This window comes from Gymnodraco acuticeps, unplaced genomic scaffold (genome assembly GCF_902827175.1).
Source record: "Gymnodraco acuticeps unplaced genomic scaffold, fGymAcu1.1, whole genome shotgun sequence".
Classification (NCBI taxonomy): domain Eukaryota; kingdom Metazoa; phylum Chordata; class Actinopteri; order Perciformes; family Bathydraconidae; genus Gymnodraco; species Gymnodraco acuticeps.
The window spans coordinates 47505-65994 of record NW_022991340.1 but is presented as its reverse complement, the minus strand read 5'-3'; the positions used below and the strand labels follow the sequence as shown (position 1 = coordinate 65994).

Here is an 18490-nt window from a genome sequence, read left to right as displayed (position 1 = left end):
ACTTATAGTGAAAACCACCCTTGAATGATGGGTTAGTAGCCTAAAAGCTTTAGGAATCCAAAGTATAACATATAATAAGTACCCTGTATCAAGATTGAGGCAAAACAAGTGAGAATTGACCTTTTTAGAGAGATTTAGCAAAAAAAAGTCCAAGCGGACTAAGCTTTGGGCACATTTGGTACCATCAGTGCCATTTAACCTTTTTCAGGTACCAGACTGTAAAAATCATTGTACAACATTTAATTATCACTATAGGTATTCATTCCATAAAAAAATAAAAAAATAATTGTTAAAAAAATAAATAAAAATTAAGTGGGTGTGTGTGTGTGTGTGTGTGGAAAGTTCCCTCTTTGCATGAGATGCATGTTACTTGCACAATAAAAATGAGGAAACTTAGGAAACATTTGACTCTAACTGGAGCAGATTTATTAAAAAAAATTAGCAACACACTATACAACAAGCATTTTTTGGGTAAAAAAAAAACTTTATACAAACCCTGAATGTTACAGTATTACTCCAGTAAGTCATGCCATGCCCTGTAAAAGTTATTTTTGATAGTGAAGCACAGAGGGACCTGACACTTCCTGCAGTACACAGGTGTCTTCACCCTTCAGTTGCCAGCATCAGAGCACCTCCTGCAGTACCTCCTGACCTTGGTGGCATCTTCCCCATAATACTCGGGCATCCAGAAGCCATATCCTCATCGCCTTCCTCACTGTGAAAACAAATGTGGAAAAAACAAATAGATTAATTCTCTGGCTTGTACTTTCAAAAATGTAACTCAAATCAGAAATAATTTCTCTACAACAACAGCAGAACATCAATTTTGAGTGTGTGAAATAACATTATATCACTCAAAATGTATACCGTGTAAATTATGTGAGACAGGGTTCATATAATCTGTTCAATATTTAATATTAATATTCTGTCTGTCATATATATGTGTGTGTATATATATATATATATGTATGTATATATATGTGTATGTATATATGTGTATGTATATATATGTATGTATGTATGTATATATATGTATGTATGTATATATATGTTTATATATATATGTGTATATATATATATATGTATATATATGTGTGTATGTATATATATGTATATATATGTGTGTATGTATATATATATGTATATATATGTGTGTATGTATATATATATATATATATATATATATGTGTGTATGTATATATATATATATATATATATATATGTGTATGTATATATATATATATATACACGTGTGTATGTATATATATATATATATATATATATATGCGTGTGTGTATATATATAGTTGTAAGTCACTTTGGATAAAAACGTCAGCTAAATGAAATGTAATACCGTGTTAAATTCAACATGTATATGTCTTGTTTATTTCAACAACAAGAACAAGAAACGGCATCCATCTTCTTTGTTGTTGTTGAGTGTGTGAAAGAACATTATATCACAAGATGGATGCCGTCGTGTTATTGTCACGTGTGTGAAATTACTATAGATGAATACACTCTTACACCAAATAAATAACAAAAAGATAAAAACAGATGAATACTCTTACACCAAATAAATAAGTAATAGATACAAACAGAGAGAATCCATACCTTTCCGGTGACGGAGGTTCATAATCAGAGTCATTACTGTCCCCTTTGTGCGTGACGAGATCACTATCTTCCGACGGAGAGTCCTGAAATACGATGTCCAATGCCTCCTCGACGGACAAAAAAGTCTTCTTTCTGGCTGCCATTGTTACAATGAAGACAAAGAAAACAAATCCTGCTGTTTCGCTGATCGATCTGCCGTTCTCTGCTCTCCTGTCGCCGCGGGACATGCTATGCTACGCTATAGCCTAGTATGCAGCGTACAAAGACTGGGTCGTGCGTAAATCAGCTGATACAGCCTTTATTTATCCTTACGCAAACTCCTATCTCTGGAACCCATTGGTCGATTTGGGTGATTGACACCTTTTTTGAATCGTTAGAGCCAATCGAATCGAGTAGCAGTTTCAAATTACGTAAATACGTCATGCCTGCGGAGGGGGAGCTATGCGTAAAAAGCAGCTCCCGCAGCTGAATCCACGGACTGTTAATCGTTGGACCTACTCTTCTGCCGTGAATGAAAGGATTGATTCTCAGTAATCATTTTAAAGTGACAAGAGACATTGGATTAACCCTGAGCAGCGTTTTTATTCCTTTGAACACAACTTTTGATCACAAAACAGCCAAGGTAAGACCTAATTATTGTCAGGGATTTGAAAACTGATATTGTTTACTTGCTATGTTGTGGCTGCCAGCTCGGTTAATGTTGTGCCTGTAGTGATGGGGTGTACACCCATGGAATCTGTGGAATCTCAGCTTTCAGAAAATGTGTTGTTTGTGCGGAAAGGATGAATTATAAATGATCGTTTTTGTGAGTTATGAGCAGACATAGCAATTGCCCGTTTTTGACATGGGGTCATTTAGAGGCTTCTTGTGAGACTTATTTTTCGAAAAAAAAATTTTTTTTCGTATAGTCAGTAAGCCAAGTTTCCTCCGGTCAGATGGGTATGAAATATTAATAGTTTCATGAATGACACTTCAGATATAGCACTGTTGCTACATATATAGCATTTTCGGACCCGAGCTCGGGTCCGTGGGGCTTAAGAGAAACCAATAAAAAAACACTCGCGGACCTGCTAACTCCAAACATATCCAAAAACACATCGTTTTTCTAGAACAGATTAGAAATTGCCTGAAAATGGTACAAACAATTAGCAACATGTGTGATGAAGGTGTTGCGCTGGGCTATATCATGCAATTGAAAGTGAAACTTAAGCTCGCTCCATTGGGGAGATATTCCCACGAGAGTGCGGAAAACTTGTATTTATTTATTTATTTAAAATGTGAAATGTTACCAATATACTCACGGACCACTAGAGAGCGCTCACGGACCACCAGTGGTCCGCGGACCACACTTTGAGAAGCACTGGTCTACAGCACCTCCGCTTTAAGGGTTGACGTAGACCCAAACTTCGCCCGGAGGTCCCCCGGTGTTGTTGCGGCAGCTGCTGCATTAGCTGCTGCTGCACTAGCTAACGCTACATTAGCTGCTGCTGCACTAGCTAACGCTACATTAGCAAAACAAACACTAATTTATTTTGCAAAAGGTGCAGCGGGCTTCAAACACGTTCCCTCCACTGGTTTCAACCAAGCACTAAATTAGATGTTTTCCAACCAAATACGGTTGAACTGACACTTCCCCATATTTATTTGTAAGTAGATTCGAAGATAGGCTACATGAGCTGAAGCTTGGTTGCTAGGTTACTAGCTGGGTGTTCTCCAATAAGGGGCCGGGGGAAACAAAGTTAGTGATTACTGGTTCCATGTTGATTTAATTCAATACAAATTGTTGGGGGGAACTGAAAGGCTATTACCGTACTGGTTACTTTGCAGCCCGGACATTTCCCCCAAAACACATTTAGACGCTATCGCAACATAGAAGTACCTTTCAAATCCGATAATTTTTAAGACCTTCTGAATCATATTTAAGGCCTTACATTCTGATTATCAAATGTAAGACTTTTTAAGACTTGTTAAGACCCCGCGGGAACCCTGATTGTAACTTTTTTTAATTGTCTGAACTTCTCCCACCTCTGACAATAAATCCTGAGTGGTTACCAAAAAAAACCCCTGCTCTGAAGGTTATTTTCATTTTTACAAATCCTGCACTCAGCTTTGCTTTCTCCAATATCATTGAAAAGCAGCCAGATGCTGCTTCTTTTTTCGGTTTTCGCTCATTTCTTGACTTTTTCCGACGCGCTTGCATTTCAATCCGGCTCCCCGTCTCCCCGTCGCTCTGTGCAGCTGGCCTGTACCACTACACATGCTGTGCCCCCCACCCTTCTTTCACATAATGGTATGATCCTAGTGTGTCCTCGCATATGATTGGCCGCATGGTGGCCCAGCTAAATAAAGACCCGCCCCTGCCTGCAAGGAATCTCAGCAAGAGTAGGAGCGGCTGAAGATTCTGCTCTCCCCGACGGGAGTCTGCTCTTCTAGCGGCAGCTCGCGATCGGCGTGTTGGAGACCTCTGAATTAAAGTAGCAAGTCACCTCAAGTCAGAAGGCTCAAGTCCAAGTCAAGTCCCGAGTCATTGGTGTTCAAGTCCAAGTCGAGTCGCAAGTCTTTTGTGATGTTGTCAAGTCGAGTCTCAAGTCATAAAATGTGTGACTCGAGTCTGACTCGAGTCCAAGTCATGTGACTCGAGTCCACACCTCTGCCATCAAGTTATTTTAGCCGGGCCGGCTCAGATGATTGGTCGTGCTTTATACAGTGCTACGGCTTCCACAGATGACATTTTTTTATGGATTTTTTGTCAAAGTACTTAAGATATTCATTGCTATCGGGATGTTAAGAGCATTCCATGGAATATAACAAAAAGTGTATCTCGAGCCGGTTTCTCAAACTTACCTACCCCACCTTTAAATAGTTACTAAAAACCCTTGTCCCTATCAGTGCTGTATATGGACTGCATTTACGAGGTTTATCTGCGTTTTATTCAACGAAAATGACATACTTCATGTACACCTTAACTGGTCAATTTAGCAATGTTCTGAAATAGCAGCCTCTAATCTTGTTGTTATTTCTCCCTCTCAGTCAGAATGGCATGGGATGGGTATCCATGATGGGTCGGGTGGGAGCCATGGTGGCCCCGATGGTGCTTCTCACGGCCGACTATCTACCTTGGCTCCCGGGTTTGATCTATGGCGGCGCTCCGATCCTCAGTGGAATTGCTGCAATATTTCTTCCAGAAACACTTGGCTCACCCCTCCCCGACACAATACAAGATGTGGAGGACAGGTAAGATCAGGGGGGACAGGATCTGTTCCTTCTTTACATCTCTGCAAATCAAAAAATACATTTTTAGTAAAGTATACTGGAGGCATTTTAGACATTAAGAGAGAGAGACAGAGACAGATTCATCAATATTTTCATTTTCTATTTTGACCACAGGGGAACTGGGAGAAGCTCCAAAGTGTCACGAAAGGAAGCGATAATCCTGCAAGAAACCCAGGTGGATCTCCTAAAGCAGACGGCCTGAGGGCATATGGATTCTGCTTCTGAGGTTTCCCTGACATGTCAATGAACATATCTTGGTTACTGCTTTTTCTCCGGCCTGTTTATTAGTTTGATTTCAATATAAAGCTTATTATATTGTATGTCTGCTAGACAGGTGGAGTTGCAATAAGACAGGGTAATACAATGAAATGAACAGCTGTGAACAATTAGATCTGTGTGTGTTTGTGTTATAGGAGGATTTTAGTCTGGATTTGCATAAATCATGTTTTTATATTTTAGAAAATGTGCCTTCTACAGGTGCTTTGCTTTTACTGGTATTTGTATAACTTCTTATTACTTGCAATCTTGTATTTGAAAACAAAACTATATTTTCAATAAAATCAGCACCTACACATTTAAGTCTTCTCATTCCCTTTGCTCTGTTGAACTGAAATACTTTGCACACTTCTTTATCAGGCTACTTTTAAATGGGCACTGTCTGATACAATTACTGAAACAAGTCAGACAAAGAAGTTTGTGACAAGAGGATTTACATTTAACTGGTTTGCGTCTGTCATTCATTGTCTGGGCCTTATGCTAAAATATCAATCAATAAGTAAACAATATGAAATCAGGTAGATCATTCTGTTTTTCAATCACACACAGAACTTACTCCTGTTTACATTTGTCTGTTTCACTTCATGATCTCATGAATGACCTCTGGTGTTCCATATTTTAGGTAAAATGTCACTTGGGCTGCATTCCAATAGTCCATTTAGCTTAGGAACCTTCCTAACGGAGTGAAATGACCCGGAAGTACGTCAGTGGCAGCCATGATAAGTGCCGTTCCAATTCTCTAAATGAAAGGTAAGGAGGTTTCAAACTTCCTTTATAACCTCCTTTAGCTTAGGAACCACTGGACATCCCTTGACGAAAAGAGAGGAGAAAATGCTGCCCACAATGCCTTGCAGCCGCAGCATTTGACGTCACACAATAGTCGGCCGTTCACGGAAACAAACGATTATGACGGAGAAATGATATCATGAAAGTTACGGTGCTTATTAAGCATTTTAAAACGTATGTGGTAAGTTGCCAAAGTGCTTTGTTTTGAACGTTCATCAGTATTATAATCAAAAAGAGAAATATGAACATTAGTTTTTACTGAAATGATCAAATAAAGTCAACATTTCAGTGTTTACTCAGCTGTGTGGGGTTTGTTCAACTTTTAAAAGATGTTTGAATGGTGATATACACAGTGATAGATGTTAAGGACTAACATTTATAATAAATACATTTGTATTGATTTTAAGATCTTTTCATAGTTCATACAATCATACGTATTGGGATCATTTGTATTAATGTGGACTGGAGGGAGAGGGTGACGAGCATAAGTTTCACTTTCCTTGTTTATTTCAATTCCAACTTTGGTCATGAAGAATATCTTTCTCTGTTGTCCACGTTCATAAAGCAAAGCAACAGCATCAGAGCACGGTGCAGAGTCTCTAGATGAGTCCCTCGTTCTTATTAAACATCCATGTTGTAGTCCGCTGTATAGAAAACTGTAGTTTCCATAGTTTCCCCACAGCAGCAGACGCACATTCATGACGTCCGCTGGCGCATCATAAACACGTCGGATAGTGAAAGTGCATTCGGATTCTCTAAAGTACAGCAGTCTCTTCTCCGAAGTCCTTTTGAATTATCCTATCCACTATCCCTTAACCCCGTGACGTTTCACTCAGAGGTCAAGGAATAGGAGATAGGGTTAGAATTTAGGAGCTGATTTTTGGATTATCGGAACGCAACCCCAGTCTTTAAATATTAATCTTTTGAGTCTCACAGACAGTCTAGAACAGGGGTGTCAAATTCAAATACACAGTGGGCCAACATTTAAAAATCGGTACTAGTCGAGGGCCGACTAGTACAGGTTCAATGTGTATTGCAAAACGTATTGAAATGAACTTATTGCACATATTAAACCTGGAACTAACAAAGCTTAAATTATTGCCTATAAAAACAATATTAAACATGAAATAATCAGTTGCATTCATTTCTTATGGCTCTATCTGCAGCTTTTCCAGAGTCATTTCTTATGATTACATTTTTCCACAGGCCAACAACCGCTTCAAAAAAACTATTTCCCTCAAAGAACAAACCAAACATGCCCTGCTGTCGTGAGAGACAAAGTGCAGAAGGAAACATCCATTGAAACTCAGTTTGCTCCTGTGATGCTAATTCAAGCCAGATACTTGGCATCTCATCTTGGGTGCAAGTTCATCAATGTTTGGGGTCAGGCTCTGAGCTGAGGAAATCCTCAGGATTGAGTGAAGGTGTGCGTGCAATATAGCGGCGGGCCAGATCTAATAGTAATTAAACATTATCCTGCGGGCCGACATTAAATCCACCAAGGGCCTGATTTGACAGTGAAACGCCACGCGTGAGGTTTAGATTATTTCCCTGTCTCAATCCAAATTGAACTGTATCAAATAAAAAGGCACATTTGTCTTGAAGTAAATAAAAAGGGCGACCTGGAGCCAATCCTGCAATTTCCCCACAGGTGAAAGAGTTGACATGCTGAAAACCCAACCCCTGCAGGGGGGTCTGGGGGGATTCTCCCCCAGGAGATCTTTTGAAATACTAACATAAAATACACATTCTGGTACTCTCTTGAGAAGACAAATAAATAAATGTATTACTACACCACATATTTAAAAAATGAATGCCATTTTAGTTTTGTGTTACTTTGTTCTGAAAGCTGAACCTGCTGCTCCTCACAGAGAGAAGAGGGAAGAGGCTGTGTGAATGACTTTACATTGTGGATCCACCATGACTTGTGTGGGGGAAACTTCTGTGTAGCAATGCAGTGGGAGTCACCGACTCATGAAGAAGACATGGGAAGAGCAGGAGCTTTGATGTAAAACACTGATGGTTTATTTGGAGCTTCGGCCGGAGAATTCATATCACAAGTCCAAGAGCCAGAGGTTCTGACTGCACGGGAGAGTTGCCACGTCAATTCTGGAGCACCTCTCTCTCGTTAGCCCATTTAACTGGTTTCGCAGAGAGTAATCAACATATTTGAGAAGATAGCCTAAACAGTTGGGAACACTGAGTTACTTGCGTCTGACACTCTTGGCCTCGAAGATTTCACACCTTGGAGTCCACAAACACAGAGAAGGAAGTGTCCCAGTGTACCCACAACAATAAACCATCTGTGACCTAGGGTTGCCCGGTCATAGAATGGGAACAACAACATTATGGCTGAAGCAGCCTATCTCCTTAAAGGAGATAACAGACGTCAGGGTTGGTCATGCACGTCATATCTAGGAGTCTAGGACAATTATATCCCTAACAACTTGTGCATACATGCACGGTTGTGGCACGACCACCAAAACAGAAACATATGGACATAGGCCACCATATAAAAAGTGTGCAAATGTATTTAGTATCCTATCCATGTGAACATGTTTTAGGTGGGGGTGGACCTAACCTCCTCTAGGAAGGTCTGGGGGCATGCTCCCCCGGGAAGTTTATTTTTAAAATATTGAAGTTAAATGCATCAATCTGGTGCACTTTGAGAGCTAAATGAAGAGATCTATGGATAGCCTACATCTCTCAGCAGCACCCATATGAAACAGAACTGTAAACAGATTTACTTTTTCTTTATGGATATTTTACTAGTCACTCCCCCTTTAAACTGTATTCTTCTGTTACTGTCCTATAGTATTTCATACCCGTTTTTCATTTATTCTCTTATTTTTTAATAACTATAATGATCATATAAAGGTGTTCCTCGCAAATACTTGTTTACATAAATGGTGACCAAACCGTTTGCCAGCGGCGCCGGATTCATTTCAGAAGTGGGGGGGCCTAAAAGTGCGTGTGTATGTGACATAGCCTACTTGCCAACCCTCCCGATTTTCGCGGGAGACTCCCGTTTTCCTGCCGGGGTCATATTTATCCCGCATTTCTCCCGATTTCTGACTAAATCTGATTTATTTCATTCTAACATAACGCACCAAATGTTACTGTTTCCACTCGGACTTCAATACAGCTACACCATTGTTTGGTTTCCATGGTAACGTGTCTCTTTAGTAGCGCGAGCAAATGAAAGTCTGAGAGGGTCTTCAGGAGGAAGATAGTCAGAGAAAACAGAACAAGAATGGACAACTCAACCCTCTGCTCACTCCTTTCCTGTAAATTAAACTATACAGACCAGCCCACACATCATTCCATCTCTTCTTTTTTCCATACGCTCTTGTTTGACAAGCTGAATGTTGACTGGTGTTTGACTGAAGTAAGCTCTGTGAAAAGTTCCAGTTATTAACTCTGTATTTACAAAGCTGTCATCTCCACATTTGGAGAAAGTTACAAGCCGTTTGACAGCAGCAAATCTGCATATTTCACAGAAGGCTCGTTTAGTGGTTTTGTAAATAATTACACTCTCTGTTTTTGTGCATTCTGCATTGAAGTACCTTCTCTTTGCCCAAATAAGCTTTTTTTTTGCCCGTCACAATGTCCCGACAACAAACCTCCATGCAGTCGGAACCAGCCTGTTTCGGTTCAACGATGCCGGCGGCGGCGGTTTTGACAGGCTCTGCGGCCGCAGAGCTGCTGCTGGGGTTCATCTGGCTGCGCTGGTTCTATGGTTGAAGGACCAGGCTCCGGAGTTGTGGATGTCAGGGATGTGACATTCAAGTTGTTGAATTTCAGCTTAGTTTGACTGTATTTTGTTTTCTTATGCGCCGGTTCTTCTGACATGTTTGCAAGTTTATCTATAGGTTAACGGCTGACACACACTGAACAACGTAACACATAACGTAAACAACGTAACAAATAAACACATCTAAGCTTTGTTATTGGTTGTAATGTACATGGATACATTTGAATGGTGTGACAATATTTGATTGGATTAAAATGTACATATTCTTCCTGTTATGTCTGCCTGCTGTATTTTACCTAATGCAAAGTGACCTGCTCCATCGAAATCAGTCGCATTGATCCGAAGACACATTTTGAGTTGTATACTGTTGGAAAGAGGAGATTCCTAGCTTTCTAATGATATCAGGATTGTTTTTGTATACTATATTAAGCAAAATATGTCACATTATATAATGACTGTCACCGAGTCATCATTTTGAGAAAAAGGCCTTCTAAAGTTTCCTCTTCTCTGGATCGATCTGATTGATTATTAGCGGAGCAAATGATCAAAGTAGTACGGAGGGAAGATATTTTCGTTTGGATTACTGGTCTGGGGGATGCTCGCGAGTGTGTGTGTGTGTATACGTGTGTGTGTTTGTGTATTTTTGCGTTTGTTTCCCGGGGAAAACTCTCAGGAGAAACACCGGCTGTTGTTATGCTTGCTGTGACGTCAAGTTACTCCGTTCTCCGCTTGTAATTATGCCGTTAAAAGCTTCAAAGCTGTATTTATCATCTGAATTTGCCAAAACGAGTTTAATATTCTGAAAGCCAAGACTTTGTTTATTTGAAATCAGATGAAAACAAACTGTAACGGACCCTGCGGTGTTATCTATGATTACTATGCCTTACATTCATAATGTCAGCGGAGGGAGGGGAAGCGGCGCTGTGGAAGAGCAGAGTGGCGAGTGAGAGGCGAGCTGTGTTCTTCCCTTTACAAGCTTCAAAAATGCCTGTAATGAGATTGAATATAACAATCAAAAATATACACAGCTAGATCAGATGGCGTTCTTTTTAGATGCGACTTTAGACTAGAGGGGAATTATTGAAACGGGATGTGTACAGTGTTCCGCGGCATCCGCTGCTGCGAAAATGTGGGGCAGGGCCGTAAAATGGGGGGGCCAATGGCCCCCCCGCTTCCGGCGCCCTTGAGACCCACTGAGATAACTGACACTAAAGTGAACTATCTAAACACTGAGAGAGTCCTTACCTCACTGAGCTGAGGTTATACGATCTTCTCAGTCCGACAGGAGGACTCTCCTCCACCTTGGTGTAGAAACAGCTCTTTATATCCGTTAGCATAGCCAGCTAACCAGATGTTAACAACAACATTCCACGATACCGCTCGCGCACTCACAAAATGCGCTCGTGCCACACACACACACACACACACACACACAAAAAGTTAAAAATATTACATATATAATAATAATAATAGTAGTAATAATAATAATAAGAATTTAGTTGAAATAAAATAAATTGTAATTGTGGTTAAATAACATTGTCTGCTGCATTTATTTGTTCAATTTAAACAGTAAGTAACGTTATTATTATGTCAGGTGTGCGTGACCTGTGCCGCTGCGCGTTCGTCATCTGCAAGGTTCTTACAAAGCAGTCATGGACATCAGAAAATTGTTAAAACAACCAGCCCTTATCGCCAGCAGTAACACTGCATCTACTGCAGGTAATAACAGTTCAGATCATGGGGACATTACGTTACCCGCGGCCACTGTCGTGGACCATAACGCCCGACTCGCCGGCTTTGCCCGCCTCGCCCACGGAGGCGGAGCAGCCGCAGCCGTCTTTGTTGCCCCAAACACCGCCACCCCTCAGCGGCCCGCAAGTGCCAGAGGACCTCGGCACAACAGAGCCTGCCCAGGTATATTTAAAAAAGTGCCCAACTCGCCTGTAGGCTACTTATTTTGCAGCTCATGGTTTCAAAACAGAGATTGGCTGGAATATTCATGTAAAAAACATGCCATCTTCTGCTATGCATGTAGACATTTCGGTTCAAGTAAGTCAGATGCCTTCACCACAACTGGCTACAAAAACTGGCGCCATGCTCTTATAGGCTAGGCTACGTGATAAGGGACTGAGAAGGCATGAATCAAGCAAAGAGCACATAGATCCATAGATCTCTTCATTTTTGCTCTCAAAGTGCACCAGATTGATGCTTTTAACTTCAATATTTAAAAAAAAAATCTTCCCGGGGGAGCATGAGGACCCCTTAGAGCAGGAGTGGCCAACCCGCGGCTGTCGAGCCGCATGCGGCTCTTTGCCCAGTCTCATGCGGCTCCTCAGTTCATATCGAATTTTAATTGTGTTTTTTTTGTTTTGTTGCGCATATGTATCCCAGTTCACAAAGGGTTAACAACACACAAGTTCCAGCCCAATCGTTACACAGAGTTTTCAACAAATAAGTGCTTTAGCCAATCAGAATGCAGATCCTGCAGTACTGGAGGCGGGCTTTACTGCACTCGCGATGTGACAGTGAAGGGAGAGATCTGCTTCCGATTGGCAGAAATATAACTCAGATAAAACCGTAATAATTCAATATAATGTTGTCAAATCAAAATGGTAACAATTTGCAGTGGTATATGTGTTTGTGAGAAGGCCTGCTCCCGGAAAGCTGGCAGCTGACACAGAAGGGCTGCCGAATTTGGTGATTCGCGGTAAAGAAATAAACAAGAGAGAAAGTGCATCTCTGTCAGCAGAGCTTCTGTCAGTCAGAGGGTTAGGTAAAAGTTGAGATGTCATGTGAGGAGAATTAACAAAAATACACTTTATTTATTTACATTTATTTTTAAATAACTGTCATGAATCTGTGTGTCAGATACAGACAGGGAGAAAAAAGTCGCAAAGATCGCAAATGTGCCCTTTCATGCATTTGAGCCCCTTCCACATCCTCTGCACATTTCAAGAAGCAACATGCATAGTAAGATAACAACTTTTTTCAAATGTTTTGAACTGAGAGTTTGTGTGTGTGAGACACAATATTAATGGTTGACTATAACTAGAGTTGCCAACTTCCAGAAATGGAGAAACGGGACGCATGCATGTGTCCCCCGCGCGCGTGCGCGCAAAGATTTTCGGGTTTCTGGCGGATTTAGTTACTTTTTTAGTTACTCCACCTCCTCACCTGCTGCGACCTCGGTGAGAGGACGACACAGCTCTTTTAGAATATCCCGAACAGTTTTGGGGCCAAGCACATTGGCTGTTATCATCTCAGCCTTTGTTCTTCCACATTGCATTTTCTTTGCAGTGTTCGAATCACTAAACATGGCACTTGCCCGCTTATTACTGCAGTCCATGCTGTTGTAACTCAAACCATGCTTAACTGACGACGCTGAAGTTGGCTTCCGATTCAGAGGCCCAATCCCAAACCACTCCCTCGACCCTACCCCTCCGTGATGGAGTGAACTCCGTCTGTAGCCACACTCGCAGCTCAACGAGGCTCCCTCCTGTCAGATGGAGGGAGTAAATACAGCAGTAAGCTTTGGGACGGCCTCTCCTCTCTCCGGCAGAAACAGGAAGTGCCGTAACTGTATGTAACAACGGTTTCAAATCAGCATCTCTTAGACAAAAAGTTTAAATGAATAACTCAAATAAAACTCCAAACATCTTTCATTGTGTTTCAAAGCTCTTTTAGTTTTAAACCTGATGTTTATAAGCTTCTTAGTTTTTGCAACGGTCTGTAAATATACACAACTTTATAATAAAATGCACACATTTACCTTTTTCTAGACTAAACACAGGTTTGATCCTAAATTAAAAACATATGAGGTTATCACATAGCCGCGGGAAGTAGGGGTGCTGGGGGTGCTGCAGCACCCCCTGTTGGCGAGTGGTGTACATTTGAAAAACTGAGTGACCACCTAAATAAAAATGATTAAACTACATAAAATAGTTATGATTTTACTTAAAATAAAATTAGCTGTATACAGTAGCATATAATAGTCATAGTATATATTTGTATATATCAGGTGGCTTGAATTTATTTTCTAAATAAATAAAATCCGAGTCATCTAGGTCATAGGTCGTGGGAGAGTGACGTAATTGACGCGACACACACACTGCAGAGTGACAACTTTATAGAATGGCGCAAAAAAGGATTTTGGATTTTTTTCTCCAACAAACAACCCAATAAAAAGAGTGGACCACCAGCTACTCCTCAGCCCACCACCTCTACAACTAGAGTAATATGACACAGAAGAGACTGACACATCTGACTTTAATGCATGTCCATAGTAACATTTTGGACAATGTGGATGTATCTGCTCTAATGAGGGTCTTCATTAGTGCCACCCCAGGCTACATTTGGAGTTTTGTGAAGCCCCAACACAAGGTAAGACGATGTTTCCTTTAATGCTGCTGCCGCTGTGCAGTGTTTTGCCTTGTCAATCAGTTACAATTGAATTCATAGTTTTATTAATATTGTAAATAATATTTTCTGACTATTTGTAATGTTATGTAGGTTTGTAAGACCCATAGTTAGCATGTGGGCATGTGCAGCTGTTGCTAAGGTCTATAATGGTTTATTAAAGTTAAGGCGAGACACCCCAGGTGAATAGGGTAATTTCTCCAGTTAATTACCTACAATGAGGCAATTGTTTCTTATATTACAAGTTTTCTGAATATGCAAATGAGCCATTATCTCATTATATTTGCGCATATTTTAACACATTTCAGGAACCGAAATCTGAACTTTGGATAAAGCCAGGTTCAAAATGCTCGTTTCATTTTGTTGTCATATTAGCATCTAAGGCTTTTACAGAAGGGATTTTGGATATCTCTTTTTATCACTCCATAAATCAGAAAATACTGTCAACAGCCCTAAAATATCAATTTTCGCCATGTTTCTAGGTATAACATCTTATATAATTCAGGCTATGAATGATCTATGAACAAACCCTTCTGCAAAAACCTTCATAATATTGATAGGAATATAACTGGAAGGTGTGGTGTATGTACGTGCAACTGAAGTTGAAATTTCGAACTCAGAGTAGGAGAAAAAACTCATTTTGAGAAAAGGACCTTTAAAGATTGCAGTGAGGCGCTAGCTAAACCCTCCTGTTCTTTGGATGACAGCTTGGGCATCGACGCACTCCGTGAAGGTATTTCATGTTCGGGGTCATTTGTGTTTTGTATAACCTTGCTTCGTGCAAGTGACAATTGTTGTTGTCTTCTCTGTGAACGTTTTTTTCGCCGTTCCTTTGCCATTTTGAGATTTAAATTTCTAGCGGAAAGCTAACCAGGAAGTGTTTTAGCACATCACGTGACGCATCTGAACGAATCACGTTGTCAGAAGTTGACACGAGCCAATGAGATTTCGTTTCTTGGTTTAAGACCCCTTTGTACTTTCACGATTGGTTGCTGATACAAAGGAAATGACCATATTTGGATCCGATGAGATTGTGCAGGAGAGACTCAGCTTTCCAACGATGACATGGTGCAAACAGCGGTCGCGGTACTTTATGTTACGTTAGAATGCTAACTTTTGGTGAATTTAGGAGAAATATACAGACGCAAATAGACCAACTATAGTAAAATGAACACTTAAATGTGTATTTTGTACGTTTTACTTCCAAAAGCCTTAAAGAAAACATGTTATGGAATCAAAATAGTACAACATCTCAAAATTGACCAGTGCATGAAAAACGATGTTTTTGCCTGCCGTGTCTCGCCTTTAACAAACAATGTATGCGGCTCGTATCGCTGACAGCTGGGCCCGGCCCGGCCCGGCCCGGCCCCGCCTTTTCTTTTTTTTTTTAAGCGGCTCCCTCCTCACTTTTGGCAGCACCCCCTGAGCAAAATGACTTCCCGCGGCTATGGGTTATCATGAGGTTGTTAACATCGCAGTTTATCAGTGGATGTTTGCTGGAACTACTTGTAAACAGCGTGTTTCCTGACGGACACACACAGCGTGACTCCGGTCAGGTAGAGACCGGTCTCAAGCATGGATGTATAATAAGAACTGGATACAGCGTGGGAGGCGGGGCCTCATTAATTCCTATGAGAGCTGCTCATTAGCGCATGATGATAAAATGGCCCAACTTTTGAGAAGGGTCTAGCTGCGGCCGCCATAGGTATATATAAACACTAGATGGCTCATGGGAGATTTTCCAGCGTAGCTGATCGGCCGCCATCTTGCTACAGTCAACAGTTACTCTGATTCGCGTTATGGTAGCTGTTGTAAGGTGAGTGATCTGCACAAAAATACTCTTAACTAGCTGAAATCTTGACTGATTTACAAACGGTTTGGTTTATTATAAACATTATTAGCATGGCTATGATACAGGATGCTTGGACATGTTGAAATTGCAGCTTTTCTTTATGTATGAGGTTGTATTTATTAGCTAGCTAATAACAAGAGGCTGTGAGTGAGACCTAGTATTAAGAAGTTCACCCAGCAACTGTACACCAGTGGGAGAGGCAGAACTGCTCTTTCTTTTCAACATAACTTAAGTTACACATGATTTCTTCCAAGTGGTTTGGCTTGTTAAAAACATCTTGCATTATGATACAGGAATTTGCTGGCTTTGTGTTTACAGAAATACCTGACTATGCCGGACTTTTGTGCAGCCTACGGATGCTCTAATCACCGCAGTCTGCAAACAAGAACCCGTGGGATCACCTTTCACGTGTAAGATATGACAATATTATGACTAAAATTAGGATAATCGTTAATTACTTAGTGGATGTATGTACATTACAAGTCCTGCTACACAGGATCAGTGGGGCTATGTGAGATAATAGTATTGCAAGATTGTTGTTGACCCAGCCTCTTTAGAATATGTTGTTACCATTTCTTTACACAATTATTGAATGTTTCTTTTGGACACCTTTTTTATTACTTTTAGTGTGGTTGTCTTATTCTTAAAGTAGGCTATACATACATGCATACATACCAAAAATATGATAATTTCGGTGTGTATTTTTGTCCTTACCCTTAATGTTAAAGGAAAGAAGGGAGGAAAATGTTGACAATAATTTATATAGCTGGCTACCTTTCTCATGTTTTTAAGGTTTCCCAAAACCGAAGAGAGGAGGAGGCAGTGGGAACTCGCCCTAAGAAGGGACATATTCAGGTTCCATGAGACGCAGCACTATGTTCCCCACATATGTTTATGTTTGCTCAGTCTAATAAACCCATAACATGGTTGTGAAAGAATACCAAAGCTGAGGCTGGACGATGATTGATTGTTGGTGTGCCATGTGCCACCGTGTGTCTTATTGGTTTTGTGTTATACTGTATTTTATTGTGTGCAGCTGGTCCTTATCTCCAAGACACATTTAAAACAAATAACCTTGAACCTTGAAGCCCCATCTCTCCCCACCCGCTCCTGCTTCCTACATCCCCTCCACACCACACCAAGTTGTTCTTCTTAATAATAATAATAATAATAATAATACATTTATTTTGGGGGGCCGCCTTTCATAACACCCAAGGACACCTTATAGGGGCAATATAGGGAACAATTTAAACAGTGGATTTTGTGATATATCAGCCGGGGTGAGACAAGACAAACCACAAATGGACTACAGAAGGACACAAAAGGACACATGGTACAGTTTATATTATTCTAGGTCTTTTTTCAATAACATATTTCAAAGGTTCTGGATTTGTTTACAAATCTAGAAACTAAATACAAAACTAGGATGATATGAAGATCTCATGTCAAAAATAATTGTGATAAATTAGACAGCACTGGCCTGTCTGTGAGCACATTTTATGTTGGTTTGGTTCTTCTGATAAAGGTGTGAATATCTAAATAATATACCAACATATGCTATTATCATTAGTTGTGTCCCTGTTCTTCAAGCTAAGGCATTGCTAAATTAACAACTCTTGGCTTACAGAGTGGTAACATGAGACCGATTTTTATATATAAAATATAAATGTATTTTAATTTTATAATTTATTTTAAATATTAACAATATAATAAAATAAATGGAAATATATACACCGGCAAATATTTAATATAAATACTGTGTGTGTGTGTGTATAGCTATTGCTTTATCTGATTAATGTTATTTTCATATGAAAGTCCATGATTATAAGTATGCAGTATCATAACTACATCTTTGATGTTTATAAAAAACCAAACCGTTTGAAAATTGGTTGAAAATTGAGCAAGCTATGGTTATTTAAATAGTAAACCATAATGTTATGAATGAGAGAACTGCCTGTAGCAAGATGGCGGCCAAGTGGCAACGTCGGTCTCCATTGGCCAGCAGCGCGGGTGAGTCATCTAGTGTTTATAAACTATGGCGGCCGCGGCCAGTACACGATGGTACACGATGGTACACGACACGCCCACCTGACACGACCCTACGGTGGCTGAGAAGGGTCTAGCTGCGGCCGCGAAAAGTTGTACTTCCAAATATGGTCAGAAGAGAGCACGCCCAACACGTGAGGTTTACAGACAACAAACAACATGGCGCACCGAGTACAGGTACTTAACGTATTGTGGTTTTAGATATAATTACATACTATTTAGGTTCTCGTTTGTTTGTCGATGTGGCTGTTTAGCGCAGTGTAAATTAATTGTGTTTATTTTGCTATATATATATATTAGTGCTGTCAAAATTATCGCGTTAACGGCGGTAATTAATTTTTTTAATTAATTGCGTTAAAATATTTAACGCATTTAACGCATGTGCAGAATGGCCCGCCCCATATGTGCCCCCAGTGGCAGCGCCAGGGTATGGCTGGGGTAGGCTACACGCCTACACCCATACCAAGAAATGGCTTA

At 40.4% G+C, this 18490-nt stretch overlaps 2 protein-coding genes across 5 annotated transcripts in view; one reads left to right on the top strand and one right to left on the bottom strand.

The window, feature by feature from the left end:
• The window catches only part of LOC117562669 (solute carrier family 22 member 6-like), a 43644-nt gene extending 38182 nt beyond the window's left edge, over positions 1-5462 (top strand). For all 4 annotated transcript variants that reach the window (XM_034240522.1, XM_034240521.1, XM_034240520.1 and 1 more), the window contains 2 exons: positions 4641-4844; positions 4998-5462. In XM_034240522.1, the coding sequence (XP_034096413.1) occupies positions 4641-4844; positions 4998-5085 (292 nt within the window). In that variant the 3' untranslated portion in view covers positions 5086-5462. The remainder of the gene's footprint in view (positions 1-4640; positions 4845-4997) is intronic.
• Positions 1-18490, bottom strand: part of LOC117562668 (THAP domain-containing protein 5-like) — a 68273-nt gene that overhangs the window by 40575 nt on the left and 9208 nt on the right. The window lies entirely within an intron of this gene.